This window comes from Hyperolius riggenbachi, chromosome 3 (assembly GCF_040937935.1).
Source record: "Hyperolius riggenbachi isolate aHypRig1 chromosome 3, aHypRig1.pri, whole genome shotgun sequence".
NCBI classification, from domain to species: Eukaryota; Metazoa; Chordata; class Amphibia; order Anura; family Hyperoliidae; genus Hyperolius; species Hyperolius riggenbachi.
Genome location: NC_090648.1, coordinates 324,997,827 through 325,019,272, shown reverse-complemented (window position 1 = coordinate 325,019,272; position 21,446 = coordinate 324,997,827). Strand labels below are relative to the sequence as shown.

At 42.7% G+C, this 21,446-nt stretch overlaps 1 protein-coding gene across 6 annotated transcripts in view; it reads right to left on the bottom strand.

The window, feature by feature from the left end:
* Positions 1 to 21,446, bottom strand: part of POC1B (POC1 centriolar protein B) — a 218,447-nt gene that overhangs the window by 125,711 nt on the left and 71,290 nt on the right. The window contains exon 11 of one of the 6 annotated variants that reach the window (XM_068276832.1): positions 18,592 to 18,651. The exons of the other annotated variants lie outside the window; for them this stretch is intronic. Coding sequence (XP_068132933.1) covers positions 18,607 to 18,651 — 45 coding nt within the window. The 3' untranslated portion in view covers positions 18,592 to 18,606. Of the gene's footprint in view, positions 1 to 18,591; positions 18,652 to 21,446 lie in introns of those variants that run through there. 6 annotated transcript variants of the gene reach the window in all.

The following is a 21,446-nucleotide window of genomic DNA, read 5'->3' as shown; positions in this document are numbered from 1 at the left end:
CTCAACTTACAAACAAATTTGTCATACAATCTCTCAGAACAGAACTGTATGTAAGTAGAAGACCGCCTGTAAAAAAAATCTAAATCACAGGATAAACAAACGATTCAATGGCCAAGTCTCAGTAATTCTGCCAGTTTATGGGCAAACAAGCAGACTGCAAATAGCAGGGCACTAACCATCGTCTTCATATTGTTAGCTCAGTATAGCTCAAAGCACATAAGAGTAGTCTCCTAAAATGTCTACAATTTAATATTTGCTTTTTCTGAAGAGATTATTGGTATGCCAGTAAAACTGCAATAACAGTAGGCAACATTCTAACCCATAGCTATGATCAACTTTCCTCAACTGCCCTACCTGGTTTAGCAGAATAGGTAATTTTAACTATGAACTGAGCACTTGTAGGTACAGTGTTCTAAATGAAAGGAAATGTGTCATCAACTATGTCTTTGCCAATTAAATTGCATCAGAACATGTGATTTATGTTGTCACATGTACGATATGCAAACTACAGTTAGTGGTATGCACCAAATGTCCTGACTCTGGTACCACGTAAAGTTCTGAATGAGCTGAGATTGTTAACTGAAGCAACAGTGATTTCACAGAACCTGGAATCTGAAAAGGTATAAAGGTAGTCCCGACTTACGAACGACCCGCCAATACGAACGGCATAAATTTTCTGTTTCCATTGGACTACTTGTTTTTGAGAAAATCTATTTTTAAAAATTCAAAGAAAAATGGCTTTTAAACTTGTATAAGCAGGTACAGAGAGTAGAGGTGGCACAGAGGGGGACACTGGATAAATAGGGGGGCACAGGGGACAGAGATGGCACAATGTTCTGACTTAACAACAGATTCAGGTTAAAAATGGACCTACAGTCCCTATCTCATTCGTTAACCGGGAACTACGTGTACTAAGTTTTAAATTGTTCTGCAATTTCCTAAATTTATACAGATTTTAAAATAAAGGTTATTTCTTGACAGCATCAGTAAGAAAGAAAAAGTTCTCAGCTATTATTCAGGACTATACTATGATGCCTGCGTTACATACATACTCTGAACATAAATGCTGGAAAAATGCTGGTCGTGTGCATAAGGCATACTGTAAAGTACTGTTGATTTAATGAATTGCTTTGGTACTACATAGCATACTGTTGTGATACATACATACTGTTGACAATGACATTTGGCATGACCCCTAGTATGACAGCTGTGTCGCATCCCTGTGTTCTCAGAGGCTTTGCAGGGATACCAGCATGCGGCTCTGGCATCTTGCCATTTATAAGTATTGTCCACATCTCCATTTTCATATGGGGTGGCTATAAACTTCAAAGCTTCACTGTTCACCCTAAACCAGCACCTGTACTGTGCTGCCACAATCATATTAGCTGTGCCTAGCTTTCCATTGTTATTGAAACCAAGGTTTTAAGTGCAGACAGGAAACAGGAGATTCATACTGCTCTACTACTGTCTGTTCTGGTTTCCTGCTTCTAAATTCCTTACCAACATACTTTTGTATATGGAGAAGATCCATAACAAATGAAATCTTAACCTCCTGGGGACCATCAGCCTACCCCCCCCCCCCCCCCTCCCATTTAGATAGCCAGGCAGCAGTATGCCCAGTATAGATAGCTAAGCATGGGTGTCCCCAGTATAGCCAGCAGCCTTTACTCACCTCCCAAGCTCCAGCGATGAGCAGCTCTACCCCTCTCCGCTCTGCCCAGCATCCCTGCTCACACTGCCGCTAAGTTCCGGGTCCTGGCTTGATGTCGTCAACAACAAAAAATAAACTTCTTTCCAAACCACCAGGATAGTGGGAGCCATGGAAGGCATGTGGCTGCACCGTATTATGCTTAAACATTAACCATTGTACTTAAATGCAATACGGGATCATATAAAATGGAGACCCTCACTAATAAATTGTACTTCCTTATGAATCATTTGCCCAGTCTATTCAGTACATCTAGAGTGCTTCATTCAACTAATGATGTAGTGGTCAGCAAGCCTCTGAACAAGTCTCTACCTAACACACCTGGTCTGCCAAGTGGGTTCACTAGAAGCTTATCTTCAGGAGAAAATACCACAACAAGATATATAGTGTGTATAAAAGGCCCATCCCCATCTTCTTACATATGGATGCTTCATCGATTCCCCCTTCTTCAAAAGAATCTTAACTTGGTACCGATATATCACTGTTGGACTGGATGTTAATTTAATTAAAAAAAAAAAACAACAAAAAAAACAACTATAGGCAATATTCTATCTCATGCGCAGTACAAGGACTTCTTAACTGTCCCATGTTCTTCTTCGTTTATCAGTGTAGGTTCTAAGTGTGTGCAATTACTTGTAAGGCGCGTGCTTTGATTGGAAGCAAACAGGTCATCAACTATGTCTAATGAAAAGACTTTTCTAATAAAAAAAGAAAATATATATATGAATTGCAATACTAAATGTGTGATTTACTGTAATATGATCATATGTGCCACATGCAAACTACACCAAATATCCTGGTTCCAATGTTAAACCGTTCTTCATCAGCATGTATTGTTAACTAAGACACTAATATGACTGAACAAATAATCCAGTAAAGATCTGTTATAGTTAGTTTATCATCTATCCTCAATTTTCTTATATACAATTTTAGAATAACTGTTGCATACTATAAAGAACCGTAAAGTTAACCTAAAGGAGTACTTCTCTCTTCATGTGCAGGTTGTACTCCCTGCTTAAAGTGACTCTGAAGCAAAAATAATAATAATAATTATATAATGAATTGGTTGTGTAGAATGGATAATTAATAGAACATTAGTAGCAAAGAAAAGTCTCATTTTTTATTTTCAGCTATATAGTTTTTTTTTTATAACATTGCATCATTCTCTAATATTTGCAGTTTACACATTACACTCAGCATTCTAGATGATTTCACAGAGCAGGCTAATGACCTTTTGAACTTTCCTCTGCAAAAAAATAAATAAAATAAAATACAGTGACAGACACTTGAGATAATAAGCTTCAGAAGACATAATTCTATGAGACTTTGAAAGTCAGAGAGTTCGGTGAAGCTTTTTTGAATAGATAACAACTGGAGTTTCCTAACTCTTCCTGTATGGGATACAATATTAGACTCATATTTTTGCTGCTAATGTTTTGTTTTTTTCTTAGATGTACTACACATAGAAATCATATCATACGTTTATTTTCACTTCAGATTTCCTTTAAAGCAGGGATGTTAAAGCGGTCCTTCGAGGGCCGAAGTCCTCACACATTTTTGACACCACTCAAATTAATTGAGGAGTCTGAATCAGGAAAGGTGTGGTCCATCAAGTAGAACACATTCCTCTCTTTCTCAGTCCATCCTAAACACTAGCATGGATCTGGCCCTCAAGGCCTGGAGTTCGACACCTGTGCTTTAAAGCGTACCAGAGGCAAAACTCAGGTTAAAAAAAAACATATACTTACCTAAAAAGAAGGAAGCCTGTAGATCCTGTAGAGGCTTCCCATGCCATCCTCCAGACCACCATTGCCACTCACAGACCCCAGAAAGAAATCTGACAAGAGCTTGTCAGATTTCAGATCATGACTGCACTCCTCTTCATGCACGAGCATGGCCATATTGCTCCTGCAAGAGTGTGACCATGCCTGCGAAGTAAGCTGGAGCCGCTCATGCTACAGCGGCTTCGTGCTACTGTGCAGGTGCGGCATGCTCATCTGCAAGCCTACTGAAGTCTACAAAAGTCACAAATGTCATGGACCCACCACCGACTTGACTTCCTAATGAAAAATACTGGTTGAAAGTGCTAGTTAGAGATTTTTCCAACGTAATGTAAGATTTCTATGCAATGCCATGATCCTTCTGTCTGAGATAAAGAAAGGCAGTTATAGATTACCTTCTCTTCAGCTGTGACACAAATAAGCTAGCCCCACTGTTGGGGAACAGACATTTTCCCTGTCTATTTGTGCACAAGAAAAGTTCTATGCCAACCATATTCCGATTGTAAAACTTGATGTTATTTTAGGAGACTAGGCACTCTGGAGACTGGACATACTGTGAGATGTACTTGCACTGGCAAGAATTTTTATATCAGTGTCATACTGAAATTATTAATCATTCTGTGTTAATGGTAGTAATAGCAAAGGCTACTTGTGTCTGCCCTCTTTTGGGCACTGACACTCTCAGAAATATGCTACTTGGACATTTATGGATTGGCTCAGGGATTATTATTTCATAAGAACATTCTTGCGGATGGCGTAATTGGATTAACTCCATCAATGCAAAAGGATATCAAGTCATCAGCAAATAAATCTAATGCACGGGGTCAGCAACAGCACATTTTCCTCTTGAGCATTCACAGGAGGATTAGTCTTGTGTCTTGATACTCAAACTAATGGACACCATAAAGCAGGCAGCAATAAGCCACAACTCTCTTGATTATTATTCAACTGTTTTAACTGTCCTGCATATGAAGGTCTCTAAATACAAGATGCTTCTTATGGCTGCAAAATGAAAAGACACATGGGCAGCAATAAGAAAAGTGTCAGTCTCTAAAATACCATTATACTGCACACCAATCAGTCTCAACATTAAAACCAATCACAAGTGAAGTAACACGGATTATATTACAATGGTACTCATCAAGGGGTTTGATATATTAGGCATCAAGTGGATGTTTTCTGTTTTTGAAAGGGATGTACTAGAAGCAGGAAAATGGTAAAATAAAAATATCTGAGTTTAACAAAAGCCCAACTGCGATGGCCATGCAATCTCATCAGAACACACTCTCTAAAAACAGCAGCTGCTGCAGTGAGGAAGTGAAACGCAGTAGCTAGTACCCCAAATAATGATCTAGGACAACTCATAACTCTGTGGCAGGGTCATGGGTGGAATACATATGAATTAGCCATTGGGAGACTTGGGCACAGGATAAAGCCGGTATATGGCTTATCCTGCACAAGTCCCTGTGGCGTTAAATACTATTCCCCCTCCAGGTCCACGTGGATAGTGGGGAATAATGTAATACGGCTTCCAGCTATTGCTGGAAGGCGAATTACAGTGTCTATGGTGGCGCTGACTGTGCCCAAATCTCCTGCTCTGTAGTCACAGCACTCGCATGGGTGCCCAAGGCTCACTAATGCGCATGAGGATCACAAGGACTGTTCCCACATGACTGTTCATGAGAGAAAGGCGACAGGACACTCGAAGCCCAATCAAATTCAAATTTTCCCCAAGTTTTCTGCTAGGTGATATTTTCACATCTTCACAATGAAATGAAATGCCTTTTAAGCCATTAGCAAGCAAGAATATAATCAGAATAATTTTGACAGTACTTTAACAGTACTTTTTCACCTACTCTTTGGTACTTTTTTTTTAAAGAAAAGATGAAAAATTATCTCCTAGGAGAAAAAAATTTGTTTTGTCCCTCAGTTTATCAGAGCTTTGTGTGTAAAGGGCTGCATAGTCGCAGAACAAATTGCCTGTGCTGACCCCATCCACTTCTAAAAGCAACTATGATGGTGGGTACATAAACATCAAAACTGGCCCATGGGATATTAATGGAAGAAGGTGACATCGTCTCAGGAATCCCCTTTTAAGGCTGATAGGCCGAAGCCTGTAAAGGATTTTTGCCTTCCTCTAGATCAACTGGGATATGTGCGAGTTCAGGACAGTGATCCTTTTTTTAACTGGTTGAAATTGATGGACAGATTTTTTTTTACCACACTAACTTGTATATGAAACTATATATAGTCTATTCTTTGGTCTCCAAAATCCCCAGATATTGATCCATTTGCTAATCTGTGGGCTGTACTAGAACAAGTTTGATCTATGGAGACCCTGACATGAAGGTACCTTTGGTAGTGTGACCACAAGGCACCTTCTGAGGTAGTAAATTGACAAGTTATTATATTTTTAATATCTATTGGACATATATTAAATATCTATTGGACATATATGACGGCCCTGAAGGCTGAAAGCATAAAATAATTTCTAGAGTAATACAGAGAGCAATTAGAATTGCTTTTTAACACAAAGCTACCAATCACAATTTATGCTCCACCAATCTGACCTCAGTAGTTGCAATCTAATAATATATTGCTGCAATGCATACATCCCTATTATTTGTACTGCTTTATTGATCAAGTATAACATGGCTGGCTTTTCATGCATGACACATGTCCTGTGTATGTAGTCCTTCCCTTTCACTCCCTAAACTTCACACTTGGGATCTCCCTTCCAGTCCTGCACCCCCCCTCATTTTCACATGGCCTGTGGCAAGACAACATGGCCAACCAAAGCAGATGACTTGGGCACATAGCCCGGCTGTTGATTTTGGCGCCACTACAGATATTGCTATTATACAGCTGAACTCCTGCTAATGTCGAAGCAGTGGCACATGGAATTTGGCTACGTAGGCGAACTCCAGAAAGTGGCAGCTGTGCATGGTGTTCGGCTACCATGTAGTTGAAGTCCAAACAGTGACAGAGGTCAGTGGGGAGTGTCAGGATCCTCTTACACCAAAAATCACCAAAATTGCATACAGAGCGCTGCATTAACTCCTAGGAGATGGTTTGTGGCTGATCTGCTACTCACTGTTCCTCCCACCGTAGTCTATTAAAGCAGGGAGTGTTATCACCAGGCAAGCTGTACAGCAGGGGTCTCAAACTCGCGGCCCGCGGGCCATTTGAGGCCCTCGATACAATATTTTGTGGCCCTCGCCGGCAAAAGCTTTCTTATAGTTCGCTTCAGCGCTCCCAAATAATCCGCCGCATCCCCGCCGCTAAACGAGGGCTGCAGAGCCCCCAAATCGCCCGGGGGGCAATCCGTCGGCATTTCCTGGAAGGGGCAGAGCTTTCAGCTTCAGCTCTGCCCTTCCTGATGTCAATCGCCACACAGATCGCCGCCTCTCCCCGCCCCTCTCTGTGAAGGAAGAGTGAGAGGGGCGGGCAGAGGCGGCGATGCGCCGCGATTGTGAAATTCCTTATGCGGCCCAGCCTTATCCTGACTTTGCCTCCTGCGGCCCCCAGGTAAATTGAGTTTGAGACTCCTGCTGTACAGGAAGAAGCCTGCCTGACAACAAAATAAACAGCAAGGAGTGTAAACATGATTGGGATAATAAAAGGCAGAATTCAAGTATTTAACTTCATTTATATTATAAGTAATGACTAAAGGTGAACAGCAGTGAAAAAAATGTTTTGCCTTCAGAGGGACCTTAAAGTGGATCCGGGATAAACTTTTACTCATTGTATAATTGCGTTCCTTTCATATAGTTTATAGGGCATTCCTCAAGCTAAATATTTTTTTTTAAATACTCTAATTCCCTATAAACTAAACAAGCCCCACCCACAGCTTCTCCAGTGCCTTGGCACTCTTGCTCTGTAGCAAGGGCTTATGGGAGCTCAGTCTGGGCAGGAGGAGGTGGTGTTACTAATCAGAGATTTAAGAGGCAGAGGGGAGGAGGGAGTAGGAGAGGGGAGTGAAGTTTTCACAGGCTGAGGGCTGGAGACGCAAAATCAGCTTGCCTGTGTGTATTGTGACAAGCAGAACATGGCTGTACTCATTGTATCACAGGAAGAAATTATAATGTACTGTTGAAGCTGGTTGCAGCTAGATTTGCTGTGTAAACTATCCAAACTTTAGATAGGATATATAGACAAGTTACTTGTTATAGTTAGTTTTTCATCGTGGATCCGCTTTAAAGCGAGCCTGAGATGGGCTCAAAAAAAGAAAAAAAAAGTAGACCACCTTACCCGGGGGACAGTGCGGATCAGGTAGCCGCAAAAACCGCAGCTCTTGCCACAGTGGCCCACTTTCACTTTTGTGACCTATAGGTCACGATGCTGCAAGGAGACTGTGTCTCTTGCAGCGTGCAGGGAGGCAGGGGAGCGGCAGGGGGCGTGGCCAGGGAGAGAGCGCTGCCCAATGACAGCTCTGGAAACCTTGGTGGGCATTTTTGAACAGGGAATCCCTCTCCCCTAGGTTTATCTCCAAGATAGCAACAATTATTGTCACTAATCTCCGGAGGCTATATAGCACGGCGGTATGGGGACACAGAGGCATGTCATGAGGCAGAGAACATGCTTCTGTGTCCCATCTGCGCACCTCGGGTTCTCTTTACCAGGGACTTAGAACAAAGGAAGTATGTCCCAACATTGTGCAATGATTGATTAAGAAGAATTGAGCACTGACTCACTTATTTAATAAGGCAACGAGCTCTAAGCATTAACAAGTAATTACCAGACATTATGCATCTTTTACTGATCTGACAACAGTGATCTGTAATGCGATTTGCTGCTGTGGATTTTCAGTAGTTTACTCTGCATTAAACAATCTCATAGATTAGCAGTGCTAGAGTAAAGCTGGCCATACACTGGCCCGATTTGCCGCCGTTCGACAGCAGATTCGATCACTGGGATCAAATCTGCTGCCAATCGTTCGCGTTAAAACGCACCCGCCGATCCGATTTCCTCCCGAAATCGGATCGGTCTGTCAATTGCGCCGTGCGTGAAATTATCGTCGATCGCCCGCGGGTAGGGAGCGCGTCGCTAGCGGCGGCCGATCCAATACAGGTATACATTACCTGACTCTGGCTCCCGGGCATCTTCTCTGCGCTGCACCGCTCTGTTCCTGCTCCATCCCAGCGTACATTAACTTCCTGTGTCACTCCAGTGACCAGGAAGTTCAAATAGAGGGCGCTCAGTGTACGCTGGGATGCGGTGCGGGATGCGGAGAAGAGGACCCGGAGCCAGCTTCAGGTAATGTATACGGGGGGGGGGGGGGGGGGGGAACAGGCTGCAGGAGCAGCTCAACAGATTGTGATCGGTTTCAGGCTGAAATCGATTCACAATCTGTTTGCAGTAAAGGCAGCCATACGATCCCTCTCTGATCAGATTCGATCAGATAGGGATCTGTCAGTTGGTCGATCTAATGGCAAATCGACCAGTGTATGGCTACCTTAATAAGCTGTGTCTCCTTTGAACAGCAACAGACTTGGACGCATTCTGCTTATCCAGAAATTAAGAGACAGATCGGCAGACAAAATTGAAAAGTTGCATAAAATCCAGTCCCCATGCATAGACTTAATTTTTGCGTGTCAAAAAAGGTTCTCTGTAAAATGGGCGCCGAATATAGCTGCTAGTAGCATATTAGTAACATTACCGACTAGTTAATTCCGATAGTAAAATATTAGAAATCTTTTAAAATTTAGAAATCTTTACCTGTATTTTACTATGACCTAACCTGGTAGCCGAACTTATGCTCATACAGAGCACTCCCTATTGATGTCTAACTGGCGATTTTCCTCTTAGCGCTGGTCAGCTGGATAGTGTACTGGTTAAGGGTGTTGTCTTAGATGTAGGGTTAAGTCTGAGACCAGGGTTCAAATCCCGGCTCAAGCCAGAATGTAAAACAGTAAGGAGTCTATGGGCAAGGCTCCTTAATGATCCTGTTACCCATGGAGCTAAGTGGCTGCAGCTCTAAAGCACTTTAAGTTTGCCAGGAAAAAAAACAGAAAAGCCCAATATATGTTACACGTCTAGTCTAGTGCTGCCTGACCCTAAAAAATTCCTGGTGGTGCCTAACCTTTGGACCCCCCCATTTTGGCTAACCCTAAAGACTACCCCGGCACTGCCAAACACTAAAAACCCATCAGGTGGTGCCTAATCTTTAATAACTTACTCAACACCTAACCCTAACCCGCCCCCGAGCCCAAGTCTATCTGCCTGCGTTGATTATCGTTAGAAAGGGTGCCTCTTGTGTCTGTTAAAATAGTGAGCACCGGGCTGCCTGCTAGGCAAACTGTGGCTACAAATAGCAGGCACAAAGGAATGGAGGCACTCTTTTTAACGATAATCCTCACCATGGGCTGTAATGTTAATTGCCTATATTATAATGGGCGCTAATCATGGCAATTAATATTTAGAATCTATGGCAGCGCCCTTTTTACCTATGCCTTTTTTTTTTTGTGTCAGGAGAGGGTCAGAACTTTATAAAATAAGCGAGTAATATGTCAAAAAGCCCCTAAACTTTAAAGTGAACCTGAACTGAGTAAAACTATTTAAAATAAACATGATGTACCTGAAAATAAAATATGAACATACTTACCTTGACGTCAGTTTCTATCAGAAACTCACAATTTTCTTCTAACAACGCTTCCTTCCAGTTCTGACAAAATCTTCTCAGACTTGTCTCTCAGGAAGCTGAAAGGCTTAGGGCCTGTTTCCACTATGAACGGTTTCCATTACGTGCTGGTTATGTGGAGCGGAGCACTCAGAGAATCTGCAGCATGCTGCAGATTCTCACACGCCCACATCCGCACCCAGCCGCAGGGGAGGGGAAAGAGGTTGATAAGCAGACTACATGGGAGGCAAGTATGACATGTATATAGTCAAGGAAGAGGTCCAAATGCTCTGAAACCACCAAGTACTTACTGCAGGACCTGGTCAGCTAAGCCATGATAAGCAAGAGAAAAGGATATGCAAACTACAGTGGAGTTCTAAAAGCCAGTATTATCTATTGGAAACAAATCCACACAAAAGACATGGACACTCAAAGGATCAAACTGACGCATGTTTGGTTAGTTTGATCCTGTGGATGTCCATGTCTTTTGTGTGGATTGTTTCCAATAAAGAATACCAGTTTTTAGAACTCTACAGAAGATCCTTTTCTCTTACTTATGACGTGTGTATGTTTACTTTTACTTTCATTTTTCCGTTCAGGTTTGCTTTAAGACGCACAGTCTAACAATACCCTATATACAAGTTACAAGTACTCGTAAGTACTTTTTAGGTTTTGAACTTGCAGGACATTACACACACCTTGTTGTCCCCTACCCGCTCCTTTTCTCTTCTCACTCTACCTTTTCTGTTCTTTACGTCACCTCTGTCCTACTTATTTCTTTTCTTATATGTAAAGCCCAATCTACACGATACGATTCTATGTGCGATTAGATTACGATTCTATTTATGACTCGATTAAATCCGACATGTCCGATCGGGATTAGATTAGATTCAATTCGATTTGCCATTGTTTTGTGATGGCAAATCGAATTGAATCGAAACCCGACTGGACATGTCGGATTTAATCAGATCGTAAATAGAATCGTAATCGAATCGCACAAAGAATCATATTGTGTAGATTGGGCTTAAAGGGGCCCATACACTCAGCCGATTTTCTGGCTTTCGCTCGATCGATTGCAAATCGGTTGGCCAATCGACCGATCGACGGCCGATTTCGATGGATTTCCATCGAACTGGCAGGGTGGAAAATCTAGGTCGATCTGATGAGATTGCTTATTTTGCATTGGCCCTAATGGAAATCTGATGGCAAAAAAATGCCATCAGATCGAATTTCAATAGATTTCAAACTGAAATCTATTGGAATTCTATCCTGGTAAAAAATGTTCTAAAAACACATCAGATAGATCATCAGATGCATTTCTTATCTATCTGCTGATAATCTGATGAGTGTATGGGCACCTTTAGACTTGCTTGATGGTGGCAGATGTGACATATCTAATGTGTATTTACAGTGAATGGGTTAAACTTTATCAGAAGACCTATTGTAATTAGATCAGAATGCACTGAACTCCAGAAAATAGTTTATATGTCTTCTGGAGATCAAACAATTGGCCTTTTTTTTGTTATTGCTTGCATCTCATCATTCAAGACAATCTTGTTCATTCTGTGAAATTTGTAAAATTTATCCCTTTGAAAAATAATTAAAAATTATTCAAGAAAAAAGGGTTAAAAACAAAGGATACTTAGTTAGAGAAATCTATTTAGACATAAAGGCGGAGCTAAAGTTCTCCAATAAAGCAGCACTACAATTATGCACCAGTGCAATTATAGCTTATCTCCCATTTGTCTCTCTGCTGTAAAAACAGTCCCAATTTTGAAATGTAATCTGTACACCTACACAGGCTCTTCATTTCACATAAGCCACTGACTGTTTATTCGTACTGCCTCACCATTTATGGTAGAAAAATGTTACTACCTGTTAAGTTACATGAAGTACGCGGAATCAAGTCACTTCCCAGACCTGCTTATGCAAACCAGGTCAGCAGACTGGATGTTGAGGTTTCTAGTGATTCTGGTATGTTGTCACAAAGCAGCTAATAAGATTTAGCATTCACTGCCCTAGATCTAACATCAGCATGGCAGATGGATACAGTGAAATACAGAAGGATTTAGTTACATACCAAACGGAAACACCGCCTCCGCTGCAAGTAATAACGTCATCACAGAATTAGTAAATATTACTTCTAGCAACACCAACTAGGATTGTATAACACCTTTTTAGTGAGCCATGCTATATTTTAGTACTTTTTTTTAAGCAATCCTGATGTTAATGTTAATTTCAAATGAAAGTGGAATTGTCTATTTTGCATTAAAGCAGCATCGACAGACATACGATCCTAGGGGAAAAAAACAACACATATATAAGTGGATAAATCTGTGTTCTACTTGCATAATATACAGTTGTGTTCAAAATTATTCAACCCCCACTGAAATTGAGTGTTTCGGCAAGTTTGACATTGATTTTGATCATTCCAGTCATCTTGTTTACAATGAAATCAAAAAGGCACTTGTAAGTCAGACAAATATAACATAACATTTATAATGAAGTAACCACAAATGTCTTTTCTGTGCTCACATCATTATCAGTTTTATTCAACCCCCAAGTGACATTCATTCTTAGTACTTTGTACAACATCCTTTTCCAGTTATAACAGCTTTTAAACATGAAGCATAGCTTGACACAAGTGTCTTGCAGCGATCTACGATCCATGCTTCATGGGCAAAAGCCTCCAGTTCAGTCACATTCTTAGGCTTGCGCGCTGCAACTACTTTCTTTTAGACCCACCAGAGGTTCTCAATTGGATTTAAGTCTGGTGATTGCGATGGCCACTCCAAAATGTTCCAGCCTTTAATCTGCAACCATTCTCTAGTGGACTTGGAGGTATGCTTGGGATCATTGTCCCGTTGAAAGGTCCAGGGTCTCTCAAGCCTCAGGTTTGTGATGGACTGCATCACATTTATATCATAAATCTCCTGGTACTGAAGAGAATACATAGTATCTTGCACACGCTGAAGCTTCCCTGTACCTGCAGAAGCAAAACAGCCCCAAAGTATGATTGACCCCCCCCCCCCCCCCAACCATGCTTCACAGTAGGCAAGGTGTTCTTTTCTTCATAGGCCTTGTTCTTCCTCCTCCAAACATAGCGTTGATCTATGGGTCCAAACAGTTTCCAATTTTGTTTCATCAGTCCACAGAACACTACCACCAAAGTTTTGGGATAGTGTTTTGTGGACTGATGAAACAAAATTAGAACTGTTTGGGCCCATGGATCAACGCTATGTTTGGAGGAGGTTTATAACTATGTTATATTTGTCTGACTTACAAGTGCCTCTTTGATTTAATTGTAAACAAGATTACTAAAATGATCAAAATCAACGTCAAACTGGCCAAAACACTAAATTTCAGTGGGGGTTGAATAATTTTGAACACAACTGTATGTATTGTACTGTTCACGTTTTGATTTCAGTGAATTTTATATAGTAAATATAGTAAAAAATGTTCCTGGCATTTTCTAGTTTTATTCTCTGACTGAAGCCAATCATGATGTAATTTCCTCCCTAACGCTGGGAATACACACAGATTTTTCAGCAGATTTACTAATCAGATGATCAAAAATCACAATCGAAAACCAGATCGGACATGTTGGAATTATCTATCGAACCATCTATTTCCCAAAAAATCTCATGGTGTATTCCCAGCATTACTCTTTTTTTTTCCCTCCTAGAAACTGCACTGTCATATCTAGCTTGCTTTGTAAACACATGTGAGCACAGCATAGATCATATTTCAGCAGTTTACTGAACTGCCCCTCAGCCAATCAGTGACAAGCAGGAATGTGGGTGGGGTGATGACAAGCTTCCTTCTCGCCAGCAATGTACCAAATACAGCCAGGCTGACTGAGATAAGATGTATTACAGCAGAATAATTCCTTTTTAGATTGGAGTGCTTGCAATGCAGGGTCAGGTTGCAGAACACAAAGCTGTGAGTACATGGATTTTGACTTTATGACCGACAACCCAGCTTTAATATGCAGGTGTAACATTTGTTACTTTTTACTTCTTCCCTGTAGAGTATTTGTTTTTTGCTTTTATGAAAGCTGCTACCTTGTTTGTGATGTCAGTACTAAGGATGAGCAAAATACAATACTGTCTCGATGTGTACAGGGGCCCAGGCCACGGTAGGTGGTGTTGACTCACCAGTGTCGCTGCCTCCCCACTGCTATTCTGCATGCTGCTCTCCATCTTTCCAACACTTCTGCCTCTACAGCCAAACTTCTGGTTGCGAAGGTGAAAGTGTGTTGGGAATATGAAGAGCTGCATCAACAGTTTTGCATTTTGCTTACCCTGGTCAGTACTATGCACAGAACAGGGCAAATCTGCTGTAATAAACTGCTCTCAGCAATCTTAGCCTATCTAAAGAATCAGTACCAATTCCCAACCCTTCCCCCCATACTGGGTTTCCACAACTCGTCAGCAATGTACAGAGTCTAGCCAAGACCAAAGGTGGACCCTATCAACTATGCACATGGAGGAGTGGGGCAAACTTTCCTCAAATAGATGTCAGGGACTGGTAGTTGGATACAAGAAGTGTCCCACTGCAGTTTTTTTTTCAGCCAAATGGGGTAATACACATTTTTATTGATTTCTTTTTTTGTGTGTGTAAATTAAGGTCAAATTTTATTGTTTACCTGCAATTAAATCACTTTCTTTTCCAGAAATAAATAAAAACAAGATCAAACTGAATATTTAATGGGGTAAGCATTCTGATCCTTTCAGCTGTAAACCTGGGGAGGTCTCCTCCAGACCTGTTAACCAGTAATATCGCTTGTGACCAGACATTTTTGCCTATTCTTTACTTGTACTTTTATATTAAGTATAATTAGGGTAAGAATTCAGATTTTTTTTCTAGGTGACCTCCCACCCTGGGTTCCCTTTTGTCTCTTATTTTATTTATATCAATATTTATGTTTTCATAATCAAAGTTACACAGGACTCAGTAAAGCTTGCAGTGTTCTCCCCAGAAATTATTTCCAGCCGGGTGGCAAGAAAAAGTAGCCAGGTGGCATGAAAAAGTAGCCGGGTGGGGCAAGATGAGAGAATGCAGGGCCGGTGCTCACAGCATAGGAGGAGGTGAGCTGATAACAGTCGGGTAGAGCCTGGGGAGAACACTGGCTTGTAACCAAAATGGGGACCTGAGAAAGAATCACATGCTCCCCGGATCACACCCCCGATAGCACTGGGCCAGCTGAAAGACCACCGCAAGTGTCACTGCACTGTTTCCCCAGTACAGTGGTGTGAACTCACACGGCTGGTAAACTCCTACCTTCAGTCTTTTTGATTCAGTCTTCATCCTCGTGGACGGTTCTTCCCAATGACCCGTTATTTTGATGGGACAGCAAATTGAAATGGCTACGCAAGTTGTACACCGACTCATATCTTTAGTTTTGTCCCGAGAAAGGATGTCAAAAATATTTACTAAAATTTGAGAGGTGCTTTAACTTTTGTGAGATACTGTAAATGTTTGATGCACTCACTCCCATTTTCCTAAGGGCCTGAGCAGATTTGCATGCTTCTGTGCATTTTTCAACAATGCTCATCTGTCTGTAACATTGATGTGTTGATGAAAAATGCTCAGAAGCACGTGTAGAGGTATAGCGCAGCAAGTATGGTAGAGAGTACCATAATCACAAGTAGAGAATTTAACACTCTTTAAATGGTCCTCACCCAAGGCCGTGAATCTAGCATCCCAATATGATGCGGAGAGATCTAGACTGCTGGATCATTTCATCTGAGTGGAAGCCGAGGTCAATGCTGTCCTACTCACTCCACCCACACTGTTGTAAACAGGGCTGTGGAGTTGGTACAAAAATCATTTGACTCCAACTCAGACTCCTCAGTTTATGATTTTTACCGATTCCTCAACTCTGACTCCTCTAATTTGCATATAACAATCTTGTTGATTGAAAGTATGTAACATAAAAGGCATCACTGCCAAAGCTTAGGAATTATAAAGCTATATTAAGATGGCATCTGCTTTTGGGAACAAAAAGCTCCTGGTCAGGGAGTTGACACTTTACCTTTTAGCCATCCCGGCCTGCCATTGCCACTGTGATTGCCCTAACATACTGACTGTATAAGAAGATTCACTGGAGCCTCATATCTGCCAGGTTCCAGCATGTAGCCCCACCACCTTACAGAAAAATCAGCCTTCAACTGTTGCCTGAAGGACTGAACCCCAATCCCAGCAGGTGAAGGTCTTTGTATATTCGAAACTTTAGTCTGTGTAATACAGTCTGTCAAAATACTTGAACAATATAGAAGTGATATGATAAGGATTGCTTTTTTATCCTTTGGGAAAGCAGAGTTACTCTAAAAATTACAAACAGAATTTTACATTTACTGAAATGTTTTCTAAAATATGAGTTTCACTTTAAGGAAAGAATGCAACATTTTGCCAAGATTTCCGCTTTAATTTCCTGTGTTTCTTTTTTTTTTTCTACTACAAGCCAACACAGCAAAGAAATCCCTTATTATGCAACATTTCATTTGTGAAAGGTCTATGGACAGGGATTATTACATTACTACAGCAGGTTGTCAAATACATCTGGGATTTGAACTGTGTCAGCCGTACACTGCTGCAGAAATACACTCTCTAAATTAATCTCCAAAAGACAAGCCTTAACCATGACAGCTTCCCATGAGAGAAGGATCATGCTCTGATGACAGGAGCGATGTCACTTTGAACAGAACTATTTTCAGCCATAGTGTGCAGGGAACTAGTGGAGAATAACTGTAAGAAAACCAACACTGTGCTGTTGCTATTAATAACAGACCTGCGGAAGTCTAGTTTTTCACTGCCTTACTTTCCATGGCCACAGTCTTAAAGTAAACTTGTCATAAAGTAAGAGCTACCAAGTGAACATAATAAGCTGAAAGCAGACGCGGCAAAGCATCGCTACTAAAACGTTTTACATTAAATCTTAATCCAGGTTTGAAATGCACAGCTTCGTGTATGAAAATGCCAGGCCTTCTAATTTGGGTTTTCATTGAAACAGGCTGCTGCAGACACAGATATGTAGGATGAGCATTACAACACCTCATTCATGTCAGCAGCACTGTACACATTCATCACAGCAGTAAAGAATGAGGAGCAGCTTCCAGGCACCCAGGAAGTGTCAGAAGACAGATTATAAATAATATATGTCCTCGTCTCCTGTGGAGCCTCACCTGACTGCCCTATTGATGTTGAAGCTGGCACTGAAATCAGGTCATAGTTATAGAGAAAATGTATGGACTGTCTTCTTGTAACATATGTTTATGCAAGCCCAATAATGGGTCCAGGGCCGGATTTTTACTCTTTACCGCCCAAGGCCAGTCAGCAGCCGCCCCCTTCAGTTTAGGTAGCCAGATGATCCCCACCCCCCCCGTATAGGTAGCCACAGAACCTTTCTCCCTCCCTCTATTATAGGTACCCTGTTGACCCTTACCTCTATTATAAACAGCCAGATGACCTTCCCCCTCAGTATAGGTAGACTGATAACCCTTCCCTCAACTCCTCCAGTGTAGACAGCCTAATGACCCCCCCTCCAGTAAAAGGTACCCTGATGACTCCTTACCCCCCTTCCAAATAGATAGCCTGATGCCCCCCCCCCCCCCTTCCTCCAGTATAGGTGGTAGCCAGTTGACCCTTCCTCCTCCCCCAGTATAGCCTGCTGCCCACCCGTCCTTAATCCTGTGGTGCCCTAGCCATGGTCTATGTGGCCTTGTCTTAAATTTGGCCCTGAATGGGTCTGTTCCTTCTTCAGGGCCAGTTCACACTAGCTAAAATTTTTTTTAAAAAAATGTACTCGTTTGGGACTTTTCTTTCTTTCTTTTTTTTTTTTTTTTTTTTTTATAGAGAACTCGAGGAGGAGGGGGGGGGGGGGAGGAGGATGGGACACAGAAGCATGTTCTCTGCCTCATGACATGCCTCTGTGTCCTTCCCCCACCACTGCTTTTAGCCCCCCCAGAATAGCAACATTATTTGTCGCCATCTCGGAGGCAAGCATAGGGGAGAGAGTCCATGGCGTTCCTGCAGGGTTTTCAGAGCTCTCTCTCCCTGGCCGCTTCCCTGCACGCTAAATGAGTGAATCAATCTCTCATTCCAGTGTCGTGACCCAGAAGTGAAAGTGGGCCAGTGCGGCCCACAGGAGCGGCATTTTTACGTTTTGTTTTTTTCTAAATCTATGAGCCTACTTCGGGCTCTCTTTAAGCTCTGCTTAAACACAGCCAGCGGATCCAATGTTAAAAATAGGATCACCTTCAACTTCAAAAGACACGGATCCATTCATTACGGAACGCAGAGTCCCAACTTGGCAAAGTTTCCCAGACCAGATAGGAAAATGTGTCCAATGAAAGCCTATGAGAACGGACACTGTCTGTTCTCACTAGGCTAGTTGCCGCATCCGCATCACCTGTTTCAATTATCATGATGTGATACTTACGTGTCCCGCCGCGGCGCCGCCCACCGGTCCTGGCTAAACAACCCGGTGGCCGGTATTAGCATGGGAATCTCCATTGGGCTGCAAAAGACCAGCTGAAATCCTGCGGATGCAAAATGGACGGAATGTATCTGCATAGCGGATGCACTTACCATTTCCGTTCTGCATCTGCTCAAGTGTGAATTAGCCCTTATAGTAAAAGTACATATTGCTAGATTTGAGAGCCAAGTTCCAGGAGCAGAGATTTATCATGGTGCCTGGCTTGGGGGTTCCTCATCCAGTAACCTAGTGTAGCCCTAACCTCTCCCACCACCTTTTCCTTAAAGGGAACCTAAACTGAGAAGGATATGGATTTTTCCTTTTAAAAGAAAACCAGTTGCCTGGCTCTCCTGTCAGACTGGATTAGCTGCATGCTTGTTTCAGGTGTGTGATTCAACCACTACTGCCAGGCAACTGGTATTGTTTAAAAGGAAACATCCATAGCCCTCTCAGTTTACATTCCCTTTAACCATTTAGGCCTTCTGGACGTAGAAGCTACATCCAGAAGGCCATGTGCGCTCCTGCGCACTCCTGGCCGCGGATCGTTAGCCCAGGAATCAATTAATCGAGACATGGTGCCCGATGATTGATTCCTCTCCACAGCAGAAAAAGCGACTGCTTCTCTCGGAAGCTTCGCTTTCTCTGCCTCTTACGTCCCCCCTAAGCGTACATGTTACGCTTAGATCGACGTCATGTAAACAAAGTCAAGGTTGCCATCTTGTGGCCAAAAAGTAAAACTACATCTACATATATTTACATAAAAAAATTACTATTTACATCCCACCCTCCCACAAATACCGAAATAAAATGTTTAATAAAAAAAACAACACGTAAATATTTACCTGAGGGTCTAAACTTTTTAAATATCAATGTAAAGATGAAATATTTCGATTTTTTTTTAATTATAAGCTTGTAAATTGTGATGGATGCAAAATGGAAAAAAAAATATTGTCGCCATACATTGTAATAGGGACATAATTTAAACGGTGTAATACCCGAGACTATTAGGCAAATACAATACGTGGGTTTTAATTATGGAGGCATGTATTATTATAAAACTATAATGGCAGAAAACTGAGAAATAATGAATTTTTTCTGTTTTTTTCTTATTCTTCCTGTTAAAATGCATTTACAGTAAAGTTAGCTCTTAGCAAAATATACCCCCCAAAGAAAGCCTAATTGGTGGCAGAAAAAAACAAGATAGATCAGTTCATTGTGATAAGTAGTGACAAAGTTATAAGCTAATGAATGGGAGGTGATAATTGCTCGGATGCATAAAGTGAAAATGACTGAAGGCTGAAGTGGTTAAAGGGGTTCTGTGGCCCTTTTTCAAAATGCAATTTAAATGAAGAGATATGTTCCTTTCATAAGTACAAATCTTATTTCCCTTCTCTTGTTTCAAAACAAACAGCTGTGCTGTCTCTCTCCTGCTCATTTCTAATTATTCGTCTAGTTAGACGAATATTGTGCTGCAGGAAGAGGCATGCAATACAGTAGCTGTTCCTACCTGCTCTCTGCCCCTCCCTCCCTCTGCTGCAAGTCATCTGATCCCTGACCTTTCTATGTGCTCCAGCTAGCAGGGGGAAGAACTGCCTTGCTCCAGTGAGGCTGGCAGCAGGGAGATCTGCCTCGTGTGGCTTCAGCTCAGCTCTCCTGCACAGCAGTACAGGGAGACTATGTACTGACCCGGAAGCACTTTAAATTGCGGCTATCTTGCCCAAAGGTTTAAAAGCGGCAAAAATAGGAGAAATGAAGAGGGGGAATAACGGGGAAAATAGTAATATGTTTATTTTAATGTGCTGTAAATTCATCACAGATCTTCTTTAACCACTTGATGACCCACCCTTTACCTCCCCTTAAGGACCAGCGCTGTTTTTACTGATCTGTGCTGGGTGGGCTCTGCAGCCCCCAGCACAGATCAGGTAGCAGGCAGAGAGATCAGATAGCCCCCCTTTTTCCCCCCTATGGGGATGATGTGCTGGGGGGGTCTGATCTCTTCTGCCTGCTGGGTGATGCGGGGGGGGGGGGGCACCTCAAAGCCCCCCTCCGTGGCGAAATTCCCCCCTCCCTCTCCTACCTGCTGCCCCCCCGGCGATCGAGGCTGCACAGGACGCTATCCGTCCTGTGCAGCCAGTGACAGGACGTCCCCTGTCACATGGAGGCGATCCCCGGCCGCTGATTGGCCGGGGATCGCCGATCTGCCTTACGGCGCTGCTGCGCAGCAGCGCCGTACAAATGTAAACAAAGCGGATTATTTCCGCTTGTGTTTACATTTAGCCTGCGAGCCGCCATCGGCGGCCCGCAGGCTATTCACGGAGCCCCCCGCCGTGAATTGACAGGAGGCAGCCGCTCGCGCGAGCGGCTGCTTCCTGATTAATTAGCCTGCAGCTGGCGACGCAGTACTGCGTCGCTGGTCCTGCAGCTGCCACTTTGCCGACGCACGGTATAAGCGTGCGGTCGGCAAGTGGTTAAAGAAAACCTGTAACTAAAAAAAGTTCCCCTGGAGGGTACTCACCTCGGGTGGGGGAAGCCTCCGGATCCTATCGAGGTTTCCCCCGTCCTCCTGTGCCCCACGGAGGTCTCGCTGTGCCCCTCCGAACAGTGGGGATGTACATATTTACCTTCCCGGCTCCAGCGCAGGCACAGTATCTGCTCTCCGCTCTGAGATAGGCATAAATAGCCGATCGCTGTCGGTCCACTCTACTGAGCAGGCGCAAGTCTCCTGCACCTGTGTAGTAGAGAGGACCCGACAGAGATCGGCTACTTCGGGATATCTCTGTGCTGAGAGCCGCAACAGCACCCCTGCTGGAGCCAGGGAAGGTAAATATATCACGCCTTGTCATGCTTGTCGAGCCAGGA